This window comes from Papio anubis, chromosome 2 (genome assembly GCF_008728515.1).
Source record: "Papio anubis isolate 15944 chromosome 2, Panubis1.0, whole genome shotgun sequence".
NCBI lineage: Eukaryota > Metazoa > Chordata > Mammalia > Primates > Cercopithecidae > Papio > Papio anubis.
In genome coordinates this window covers 179,580,472-179,593,659 of record NC_044977.1, presented here as the reverse complement: position 1 = coordinate 179,593,659, position 13,188 = coordinate 179,580,472, and the positions used below count along the sequence as shown (strand labels likewise).

Here is a 13,188-nt window from a genome sequence, read left to right as displayed (position 1 = left end):
ATTTACTTTCTTTTCTGGTGAATCATTTCCATCAACATTTGCTGCAAAAGGAGTACACATAGGCCGTACGCAGTTGGCTCACGCCTGTAATCTCAACACTGGTAGGCTGAGGCAGGGGGATTGTCTGAGCTCAGGAGCTTGAGACCAGCCGGAGCAAATGGCGAAACCCTATCTCTACTAAAAAATATAAAAAAGTGGGTGCAATGGCATGCACCTGTAGCCCTAGCTACCTGGGAGGCTAAGGTGGGAGGATCACTGGAGCCCAGGAGGTCGAGGATGCAGTGAGAAAGATCGTGCCACTGCACTCCAGCCTGGGTGACAGAGTGAGACCCTACCTTAAAAAAAAAAAAAAAGTACACAAAATATACATTTTTTGTGATCTTTATTTCCAGTGACGAGCACTGCACCCAACAACAGAAGAATATTCTTCTCAAGTACACTTGGAACATTCTGCATGCTAGGCCATGAAACAAATCTCAATAGATTAAAATGCTAGAACTAATACACAGTATGTTCTCTGACCACAATAGAATGAAATTAGAGTCAATAATAGAAAAGAGTTTGGAAAGTCGACAGACAGCTCACTCTTAAGTAATCAGTGGGCCGAAGAGGAAATCAAAAGAGAAATAAGAAAATACACTGAGAAATACATTGAGATGAATGAAAATGAGGACATGGCATACCAAAATGTATGGGATAAAGCTAAAGCAGTGGTTCTAGGGAAATTTGTCACTCTTAATGCCTACAGTAAAAAGATAGCTCTCAAATCAGTAAAATCAGTAATCCAATTCACCACTGTAACACACTGGAAAAAGAAAAGCATACTAAACCTGAAGATAGCAAAAGGGAGGATATAATCAAGATAAAAGCAAAAGTTAATGAAATAGAGACTGGGAAAACCAGTGAAACCAAAAACTGGTTCTTTGGAAAGATCAACGAAATTGACAAACCTTTAGCTAAACGTATCAGGGTAAAAAGAGAAAACATTCAAATTACTAGAATTATAAATGTACTGGGTGTGGTGGCTCACACCTGTAATCCTAACACCTGGGTGTGTGGTGGCTCACACCTGTAATCCCAAGGTGGAAGGATCACTTGAGGCTGGGAGTCCGAGACCAGCCTGAGCAATATGACAAGACCTCATCTATGCAAAAATTCAAAATTAGGTGGGTATGGTGGTGCCTGCCTTTAGTCCTAGATACTCAAAAGACTGAAGCAGGAAGATCACTTGAGCCAAGGAGTTCAAGGGTGCAGTGAGCTATGATCGTGCTGCTGCACTCCAGCCTGGATGATAGTGAGACTCCCAACTCAAAAAAAAAAAAATGAAACTGTAGTCGTTATCTATTGTAGTAGGAAATCACTAGAAAATGTCTCAAGCTGATAGTGAAGAAATAATTGTATAAGCCTGTCAATCCTATCAGTAAAAACAAGCATTACAAAAGGGGACTCTGGAAAGCTGAAAAAGGGAATTAAGATTTATAAAATGATGGTCAGGCACAGTGGCTCACGCCTGTAATTCCAGCACTTTGGGAAGCCGAGGCAGGGAAGCATGAGGTCAGGAGAGCAAGACCATCTCGGATAACATGGTGAAACCTTGTCTCTACTAAAAATACAAAAAATTAGCTGGGTATGGTGGCACACGCCTTTACTCCCAGCTACTCAGGAGACTGAGGCGGGAGAATGGCCTGAACCCAGGAGGCAGAGGTTGCAGTGAGCCGAGATCGCACCACTGCACTCCAGCCTGGGCAACAGAACGAGACCCTGTCTCAAAAAATATATATATATATATAAAATGTTTTCTAAAACTGTTTTTTAAAATCCGTAAATATGTATTTGATTTAAAGACTTAAAAATTATTTTAATATGACTACTGAGCTTACAAAAAAATCTTAGGTGAAATGAACAAATTCCTAGAAAGATACAAACTACCAAAACTGACTCAAGAAGAAGTAGATAGTATGAATAGAACTATAACAGGAAATTGATCCAGTATTCAAAAACTATGCACAGGCCAGGCACGGTGGCTCACACCTGTAATCCCAGCACTTTGGGAGGCTGAGGCAGGTGGATTGCCCGAACCCAGAAGAGACTAGCCTGGGTAACATGGTGAAACCTTGTCTATACAAAAATTTAATTGAGTGTGGTGGCATACGTCTGTAGTCCCAGCTACTCGGGAGGCTAGGGTAGGAGGATCATTCGAGTCCAGGAGGTCGACGCTGCAGTGAACTGTGATCACACCACTGCACTCCAGCCCGAGTGACAGAGCAGCACCCCATCTCAAAAAAAAAAAAAACATAAAATAAAACTGCAGGAAGAAAAGCCCAGGCTCAGATGGCTTCATTGGTGGTAAATTCCACCAAACAATTAATAGCAGTTCTTCACACATTCTTCCAAACAAGCAGAAGAGGAAGGAATACTTCCCAGTGTATTCTGTGAGACCAGTTTTATTCTGATACCAAAACTAGACAGAGACATCACACATCAAAAAAACACTACAGACCAGCATCTCTTTATGAATATGAATGCCTTAATCTTCAACAAAATGCTGGCAAGCCAAATTTAGCAACATATATAAAAGAATTATATACCATGACTGTTAGTACGTTTTCATGCTGCTGATAAAGACATATTTGAGACTGGGCAATTTACAAAAGAAACGTTTAATTGTACTTAGTTTCATGGGACTTGGGAAGCCTCACAATCATGGCAGAAGCCAAGGAGGAGCAAATAATGTCTTACGTGGATGTCAGCAGGCAAAGAGAGAGAGAATGAGTCAAGTGAAATGGGTTTCCCCTTATCAAATCATCAGATTCGTGAGACTTATTCACTACCACAAGAACAGTGTGGCGGAAACCACCCCCATGATTCAGTTGTCTCCCACGGTGTCCCTCCAACACGTGGGAATTATGGGAGTATAATTCAAGATGAGATTTGGGTGGGGACACAGAGCCAAACCATATCAATGACGAAGAGGGGTTTATCCCAGGAATGTAAGGTTAGATTAACATCCAAAAATCTATTAATGTAATATATCGTATCAATAGTAAAAATACAAAAACTACATAATCATCTCAATAGACACAGGAAAATAAAACACTTAAAACAGGAATAAATCTTCATGAACTCGGATTTATCAGTGGATCCTTCGATATGGTATCAGAAGCTTAGGCAACAAATGGAAAAACAGATAAATTGGATTTCATCAAAATTTAAATTTTGTGATATTCCAAGAACAAGAATACTGATGTGACTATAGAAATTATTGGCACATTTTTAAGTCACAGAGTAATATGATTTATGTTTTTAAAGATTATGCTGTCTGATGTGACAAAAATGGACTAGTATAAGGGAGAAGAAAGAAGAAAAGGTAGAGCTGATAGTGAAAGGAACCTAAGTCCTCATCTGTTGTAGGAAATCGCTAGAAAATGTCTCAAGCTGATCAATGAAGAAATAATTTTATAAACCTATGAATCCTAACTATTTGTAAAAGCAAGCATTACAAAAGGGAACTCTAGAGAGCTGAACAATGGAATTGAGATTTATAAAACCTTTTCTAAAACTGGTTTTTAAAAATCTGTATAGATGTATTACTTTGATAGAAAGACTACAAATAGAAATTTGCATTTCTACAAAAAAAATATGAAATGTATCTAGTAAAACAAATATGACATTAGGAAATTTAAACCACAAGAAAGGAACGGTACGATCAAAATATACTAACGCTATGTATTTTATGTCATGTGGTGTTAGTACAGAAATAGACAAGTAGATCAATGGAACATGAAGGAAGGTCCAGAGACACTTAGGTTTATATAGGAGATTAGTTCATTATACAAGTGTCACTTCAAGTCATGAGGAAAGGATATACTCATTGGTAAAGGGTTTGGGAGCAATTGGGATGTCTGTCCCTACAGGGGAAATAAAGCTGAATCTCCAAACCAAAGTAAACTAGATGGAATAAAGTATATATTAACAATTACTAGTTCATTTGCTCAAGTTTATTTGTGGTCCATTCAATGTGGTGGTTCCAAAAAAAGTATGAGATCGTAACTTTTGTTTTCAAACTGCAAATATTAATAGCTTTATTTAAGCACTATTAACATGTTAGATACCCAGAGTATATACCCACACAACTTATACTTTTTTGTTTTTAACAAAATGTGCCCATATTATAGCACTCCTTTTTTTTTTTTTTCCTTCCCTTTTGAGATTAAGTCTCAGTCTGTCTCCCAGGCTGGAGTGCAGTGGCACGATCTCTGCTCACTGCAACTTCCACTTCCCAGGTTCAGGAGATCCTCTGGCCTCAGCCTCCCAAGTAGCTGGGATTACAAGCACACATCACCACACCCAGCTAATTTTTGTATTTTTAGTAGAGACGAGGTTTCATCATGTTAGCCAGACTGGTCTTGAACTCCTGACCTCAAGTGATCCACCTGCCTTTGCCTCCCAAAGTGCTGGGATTACAGGTGTGAGCCATTGCACCTAGCCTGTTACAGCAGTCTTATAGTTTTTCTTCAACAGTATATAATAGACCTTTCTCAGTTTCTACATTGAGAGCTATATCATCTTCCAAGATTGTGTTGTATAGTATTCCATCATTCCAATATAACATAATTTAACCATTCCCCTTAGTGTTCTATATTCAGGTGTATTTTTCATAGAGTGGGTTCAGAAAGGTCCAAAATGAAGTGTGCAGATTTGGATACAAGTCATGTGATCATAAATGATTTGGGTTTCTCCTTAATTAAGTATATAATTTGAATTTCAAAGTTTGGCTTTTAGTAATGCAGTTGATTACTTCAGAAGCAGAAAAGAATTGTATAACTTTTCTTAACTGATCTGAGTAAGCTGTATTTTGTTCCCATTTCCACAGAACATACTTTAGCTTCAAATTGTAGAGTTGTTACGTTAACTGCTTGTGAGAAGATTAGATATTATTTCTCCTTGTAATCGTTTATTGGAAAAACTAAAATACTGTAGTAGTATGTAACAGAGTAACCCTGGAAACCGTCATGGTTAACTTTTCCATTGTGTGTTAGGTAATATTTGTTACGCTTTTCATATTGCCTTCTTACCTTCAAAAAAACTGGTAGGTTAATTTTTTTTTTTTTTTTTGCTTCCAGCAAAACAGTTTGAAAGCAAATAAGAATATCTTCCTTTTCCTTTTTGGGAAAGATGGTCAAGCTTCATGCTATTTAACAGCAATGTAGGGGAAGAAAATGGTCTCATTTGAGTAACAAAAATATATTCATCTACTATATGCCTTTGTTTTTTAGGCAGCACAGTCAGTACTGATTTCATTATTTGAACTCAATACCCCAGAGTTTACAATGTTATTAGGAGCTTTACCAAAAACTTTTCAGGATGGTGCTACGAAGCTTCTTCATAATCACCTTCGAAACACTGGCAATGGAACCCAGGTAATTCTTACTTATTTTCTTGGCTGTTATATAATGTGATGGTTGATTTAACAATAATTGCTTTCTTTTATACGAGGTAAACTTGATCCTTAATATATAATTTTTGCATCTTTATTTGGCAGCATTTCCTGAGCAGAATTAAGTATTGTCTTGGAAGAATCCCTATGCCTGTCCTGTTTATATAATATTATAATTTGTGTACATTAGGATGGTGGTAAACAGTGGCCAGGTATGAACAAGAAGAGCAAAATGTGAGCAAAACATAGATGAGAGCACCAGCTGGAAGCCATTAGAATCAGGACATGCTCTTTAGATGAACCAATTCTTGTTTGAGGACTAACAGGGATGACTTATTCCAGGGTTCGCAAATAAGATTCGAAGGAGGTAGTGCTCTAAGAAGTGTGGTCACATTAAATGATCGCAGGTTTGTCAGTCCGTTTATACTTGGATGTGCAGGAATTTGTTTTGAAGAAGTAAGTTCTGAGTAAATGAAACATTGAAATATGTATATTTATGTGTTTGTGTATACATATATATTTTACTCGTATGTAATAATTTACATTATATGCCTAAAGAATTGAACTAAAGCATTAAAAAGAAAGACATTTGATAGCAAATAAAAGAGATACACTGATGGCAGGCTTAAAGTCTGAGGAGGGTTAAAAGTAATCCTAAAACAATTTCTTGTGAACCAGAGTCAGTCATCTTTTTAAAGGGAGTAGGGATTATTTTATCATATCTTAAGAATAAATATATTAGTAGTATGACCAGATTTAACTCGCTTGGTGTAAAGCAAAGTCAAGGAGGGATAAAATTTGAGCATTAGTAATGGTTAGAAGAAGGAAATTAGCTCAGAACAGGAAGCTACTTTAAAATTATATTCAATCCTTGAGGGAAAGGATGTTGATAATATTTGAGAACAGGAAGCAGGTGAGAACAGAAAAAGACTAAAGAGTTATATTACTAAATAGGGAGAAATTTTCCCCCTGGAAACCAGACATAAGTACATGAATATTTAAAATACTAACCTGTAAATATGGCCCTTTAATATGGTTCAACCTCATGTTTGTGTTAAGTGAACTTACCTGTAATATGTTAATATTTCTTTGACTCCCTTCATCAGAGTTCCATGGGGAGTCCTTTGACAAGACCAACACCACGATCACCAGCTAACTGGTCCAGTCCTCTTACTTCTCCTACCAATACATCACAGAATACTTTATCTCCAAGGTAATAAAAGGATGATTTTTCATGATGGTTTGTATTTGTAAATTCCCTTTTTTTTTTTTTTTTTTTTTTTTTGAGGCAGAGTCTTGCTCTGTCCCCCAGGCTGGAGTGCGGTGATATGATCTCAGCTCACTGCAACCTCCACCTCCCAGGTTCAAGCAATTCTCCTGCCTCAGTCTTCCAAGTAGCTGGGATTACAGGCGCACCCTACACCCAACTGATTGGTGTATTTTTGCTAGAGACAGGGTTTCACTATGTTGTCCGGGCTGGTCTCGAACTCCTGACCTTAGGTGTTCTGCCCGCCTCGGCCTCCCAAAGTGCTGGGATTACAGGTGTGAGGTACTACCCCTGGCTGTAAATTCCAATATTAAGAAAGCAAGCATTGATATAATTCAAGTCAATTCCCACTTGACTTAAAAGGTCTTAGAAAAGTAGAAACTTAGCACATTAAAAAAATTCAAAGTTTATTTGAAAGCCAACTACTTAAATGATAATATATAGGATGTGGAATTTTTTAATAAGTGGAAAGAAAACCTACCGACAGCTTTTTGAAATAAATTACTGTTTATTACGTTAAATGGCATAGTTATATTTCTCAGAGATGCTGTATAAATCCAGTAAATTGCAAATTGTGTCTTTCGATTACATTATACTACTCAGTATAAGTGGTGATGAGGTCAGTTATAATGATGAGTTTAAAAAATTAAGCTTGCAAACAAAACAAATAACAAATAGGGGAGGGCTGAATATATAATGAATATATGGCATATTATATATGTGTAATATATAATGAATTACATATATAATAAATCACATATGAATTACGTTTATATAAAATAAATTACATATATAATGAATTACATATATAATATGTCATATATTTATATATTTATGACATATATTAGGTCATATTATGCTTTTCATACTCAGAATGATTTATTTCATATTCAGAATGATTATAACTGATTTATATTCATATATTATATATTTATTATATTTTTATATATTTAACACTATTTTTATATTTATTATATATTTAACCCTTCCCTATTTGTTATTTTTATGTTTTGTCTGTAAGCTTAATTTTTTATTATATATGTATTGAATTAGATATTATAATTCATTACATATATAATATCTATGTAATCATTGTATATATAATATAGATAACAAATGTCGTATTCATTATATATTATATATATAAATATATATAAAATAAATAGTGATATATACCTCTGAGGAAAAAATATGACTCAGATTGGTCCTTAATACAAAATAAAAGATGTGTACAATTTTCACACACTTGTGCAATTCAAGCATGAGCTGTATTTCAAATGACGTTCTTGACTGCTTAGTAGACTAAAATTTTATTTCCTTTTCCTAGCCTTTTGAAAAATTCTTTGCATAGAAGTTCGACATCACTGATCATTAGAGAAATGCAAATCAAGCCCACAGTGAGATACCATCTCACACCAGTCAGAATGGTTATTATTAAAAATTCAAAAAATAACAGATGCCAGCAAGGTTGTGGAGAAAAAGGAACACTTTTACACTATCGGGAGTGTAAATTAGTTGAACTATTGTGGAAGATAGTGTGGCAGTTCCTCAAAGACCTATAGACAGAAATATCATTTGAGCCAGCAATCCCACTACTGGGTATATACCGAAAGGAATATAAATCATTCTGTTATAAAGACACATGCACATGTATGTGCACCGTAGCGTTATTCACAATAGCAAACACATGGAATCAACCTAAATGCCCATCAGTGATAGACTGGATAAAGAAAATGTGGTACGTATACACCATGGAATACTGTGTGGCCATAAAAACAAAATAAGATCATGTCCTTTGCGGAGACATGGATGGAGCTGGAGATCATTATCCTTAGCAGACTAACGCAAGAACAACGACAAAAAAAAAAAAATACTGCATGTTCTCACAAGTAGGAGCTAAATGATGAAGACACATGAACACATAGAGGGGAGCAACACACACTGGGGCCTACCAGAGGGCAGAGGGTAGGAGGAGGGAGAGGATCAGGAAAAATAATTAATGGACACTAGGCTTAATACCTGGGTGATAAAATAATCTGTACAACAAACCCCATGACACATGTTTACCTATATAACAAATCTGCGCATCCTGAACACATACCCCTGAACTTAAAAAGTTTTTTTAAGAAGGAGTTGGGGCTGGCTGTGGTGTATTCCATGGTGTATACGTACCACATTTTCTTTATCCAGTCTATCACTGATGGGCATTTAAGTTGATTCTATGTCTTTGCTATTGTGAATAATGCTACAGTGCACATACATGTGCATGTGTCTTTATAACAGAATGATTTCTGTTCCTTTCGGTATATACCCAGTAGTGGGATTGCTGGCTCAAATGATATTTCTGTCTATAGGTCTTTGAGGAATTACCACACTATCTTCCACAATAATTCATTCACACCTGTAATCCCCGCACTTTGGGAGGCTAAGGCGGGAGGATCACTTGAGGTCAGGAGTTCGAGACCAGTCTGACTAACATGGCAAAACCCCATCTCTACTAATAATACAAAAATTAGCCAAGCGTGGTGGTGCATGCCGGTAGTTACAGCTACTCAGGAGGGTGAGGCAGGAAAATCACTTGAACCCAGGAGGCGGAGGTTGCCGTGAGCCGATGTTGTGCCACTGCACTCCAGCCTAAGTCACAGAGCAAGACTCCATCTCAAAAAAAAAGAAAAAAGAAAAAAAGAGTTGGTATTTATAGTTAATAGCTTCATGGTCATTAGCCATATATTATAGTGTGCTTCATCAAGTTATTCATTAAAAGTATTGGATAATACATCAACATCTGAGAAAAATATATTGCAAACATTTCCTACCCTATTTTTTCTGTGTTCTACATATATGATAAATTTGGTAGCTAAATTACAGCTTCAGTTGAATTTCAGCGTTTGATTATAAAGTTCATGTCTATAATATGATATGGCTCACACTTGCAATCCTATCTGTTTGGGAGTCCAAGGCAGGAGGATCACTTGAGGCCAGGAGTTTGGGACAAACCTGGGCAACATATTGAGACCCCATCTCTACAGAAAAATTTGTAAAAATCAGCCAGGCATGGTGGTGTGTGTTTGTAGTCCTAGCAACTTGGTAGACTGAGGCAGGAGGATTACTTAAGCCTAGGAGTTCAAGGCTGCAGTAAGCTATGTTCGCACCACTGCACTCCAGTCTGGGCAGCAGCAAGACTCTATCCCTTTAAAAAAAAAAAAAAAAAAAATTGGCACAGTGGCTCACGCCTGTAATCCCAACACTTTGGGAGGCCGAGGTGGGCAGATCACCTGAGGTTCGGAGTTCGAGACCAGCCTGGTCAATATGGTGAAACCCCGTCTCTACTGAAATTACAAAAAAATTAGCCGTACGTGATGGCAGGAGCCTGTAATCCCAGCTACTCGGGAGGCTGAGGGAGGCTGAGGCTGGAGATTTGCTTGAGCCCGAGAGGCAGAGGTTACAGTGAGCCAAGGTTGCGCCATTGCACTTCAGCCTGGGCAACAAGAGTGAAACTCCATCTCAAAAAAAAAATTATGTTCGGTATTAAAAATCCTCTACCTTCTTACAAATTTATGTTAAAATACATTTATCTCTTCTTCAAGCAGTACCATTATTGGGAGTTAATCACAGAGATTGGTAAACTTTCTGTAAAGGGTCAAGTGGTAAATATTTTAGGCTATTTGAGTCATGGTCTTTGAGTCTGTTCTCAACTCTGCTATTGTATGAGAACAGGCATCGGCAATAGAAATAGAAAACAGCCATAGACAATACCTAAATAAATAGTCATGACTATGTTTAATAAAATATTATTTATGGGCCGGGCGCAGTGGCTCACGCCTGTAATCCCAGCACTTTGGGAGGCCGAGGTGGGCGGATCACCTGAGGTCAGGAGTTCAAGACCAGCCTGCCCAACATGGTGAAACCCCATCTTTACTAAAAATACAAAAATTAGCCGGGCTTGGTGGCTGGCGCCTGCAATCCCACCTACTCAGGAGGCTGAGGCAGGAGAATCACTTGAACCCGGGAGATGGAGATTGCAGTGAGCTGAGATCGTGCCATCGCATTCCAGCCTGGGGGACAAGAGCAAGATTTTGTCTCCAAAAAAAAAGAAAAAAAATTTATTTATGAATACTGACATGTAAATTTTATCTAATTTTCATGAATTTTTTTGTTTTTTTTCAACCATTTAAAAATGTGAAAAACGTTCTTAACTTGCAAGCCATCATAGTTTACTGACCTCTGGTTAATCAGAACATTTTTCAAGGTAGAAAGACAAACCAGTTATTAAGGACTGTGCATTGTAGAGTAACTGTAAGGTGTCCTTGGTGGAAGGACAAAGAGACATGTACTTTATATATAGCTGCTATTTTTTATTTTGCTAATGATGCTCTGAGGATATACATTCTCTAATCTTGTCTTTATAGATATCCTTATATAATCTCCTCAGATGTGTTTGTATTTTATAACTACACCTAAGTAAAAATTAGTGTCGTCTTTTTCGTAGTGCATTTGATTATGACACAGAAAATATGAACTCTGAAGATATTTATAGCTCTCTTAGAGGTGTCACTGAAGCAATCCAGAATTTCAGCTTCCGTAGCCAAGAAGATATGAATGAGCCATTGAAAAGGGATTCTAAAAAAGACGATGGCGATTCAGTAAGTATTTTAATATCCTTACTTTGCAGACTATTTCATTGTTCATTAAGCATTATTTTAATTACATTTTGCTTTCTGTCATTTTCGAATATGCTTTTCTATGGGTCAGTCACTCTACAAGTATTTACTGAGTATCTGCCACATACCAGGCACTGTGTGAAGCATTAGATTTATACGACAAAATCACTGCCTTCAAATTCCTTTTAGATTGTCATATAGAGATGAATATTACAGAGTTTTAGGATAGAATGTGCTTTAGAGGAAAGTGAGTCTGTTTTAGATTTTGTGGTCCAAGAAGGCCTCTCTCCAAAGGTAGCATTTGCATTGAAACCTAAGTAAAGCCACATAAAATCTAGAGGAGAATTCCATGAAATAATCAGCAAATCCAAAGACATTTAGATGTGAACAAGCTTTGTATAGTTGAGGACTAGGAAGAAAGCCAGTGTAGGTGGACCATTGTGAGAGAAAAGGAGTGGAACATGGGCCAAATCACTTTGAGTCTTGTAAGAACACATAAGGCGTTTAGAATTTTTTTTTCCCTGTTAGGTGTAGTGATAGTAATTTGCATCATCAGTTTGTATGGCTACAGTTAAGAATGTGTTTTGTTTTTTTAATAATGTGCCAAATGTTTTATTTCTCTGGTGTGCAAGTAACTGACTCTCAAGTATTTTTAAAAACACAAAACATCATTACATTGAAACAAGAATGTTATAATCTATAACATTCTTATATATTTAATATTATTGACATATTTGAATATTGTTTATTGCTTCTGCCATTATACACAGAATAGTTTTTTACTTTGCTCCTTCTTAGACTTGCCTCTGACAGCTTAGACTTTTCACAAAATGAGCCATCCCACCGGTTCCTATGGAATTCATTGTTTCTCAATGTTTGCAAAGTTACAGAAAATCTCCAAAGGACTTCTTCCTCTGCCTTCCTGCCATCTGTCCTGCAGTTGTTTTTCTCACTGTGCCTATCTGGCAGAGCTAAATTGTGGTCAGTCTAGTAAACTGGCTGCCAAAACCAGCTTATCACTGATATTTGAGGTTCCCTACTCTTCAAAGCTGCATATGGTAGCAATCGCAGATCGGTAAGAATCACTGCTTCACTGAGACTCAGGTTTTTTTTTTGTTTTTTCCAGACACAGCATGGTACAGGGTAGGGCACTCAAATTGTGAATTTTGGCAGAATGAGTTCAAATCCCAGTTCCTGTCAGTTATTAGCTAATCAGGTGATACCTCTAAGCTTCAAAGTCTTCATTAAGAAAATAGGGATGTCACTGCTTACCTTAAAAGTTGTTGTGAGTATAATAAATACTATGATTCTATTCAGCTTAGACCTCTTTCCTGAGTTCCACATTCACATTCAGCTGCCTGTTTGAACTCCTGGTCTTCTCCCCTAAAGCTGCTCTTTCCTATCTTAGTTAATGGCAACCCTAGTTGCCTAGTCAAAACCCATGGACAAGAGTTTGTTGAGTCCTCTGTTTTTCTCATCCTCTATACCAAATCTGTCAGGAAATGTGCTGACTCCACTGCAGAATGTATCCAGAATTCAGCCTATTCTCACCACTGCCTTTCTGGTTTGAGCCATCGTCTTCATCATTTCTCTCACCTGGATTATTAAAATTTGTCCTCCTTGATTATGCCCTTGACCTCCTACAGTACATTCCCACTCTCACTCAACTCTGTAGGAGGTCTCTGTCTCAGAGTAAAAACCAAAGTCTACACAATACACTTTTTTTCTGTTACCTTTCTGGCCTCATCTGCTAGTTTCCTCCTTGTTCACTCTGCTTCTGCCACACTGGCCTCCTTGCTGTTCCTTGAACTTACTATGGATGT

The 13,188-nt window shown here is 37.2% G+C and overlaps 1 protein-coding gene across 42 annotated transcripts in view; it reads left to right on the top strand.

Annotated features, from left to right (window-relative positions):
• CLASP2 (cytoplasmic linker associated protein 2) overlaps positions 1–13,188 on the top strand; it is a 221,060-nt gene that overhangs the window by 163,646 nt on the left and 44,226 nt on the right. For all 42 annotated transcript variants that reach the window (XM_031663835.1, XM_031663794.1, XM_031663824.1 and 39 more), the window contains 3 exons: positions 5,277–5,420; positions 6,544–6,650; positions 11,194–11,347. In XM_031663835.1, coding sequence (XP_031519695.1) covers positions 5,277–5,420; positions 6,544–6,650; positions 11,194–11,347 — 405 coding nt within the window. The remainder of the gene's footprint in view (positions 1–5,276; positions 5,421–6,543; positions 6,651–11,193; positions 11,348–13,188) is intronic.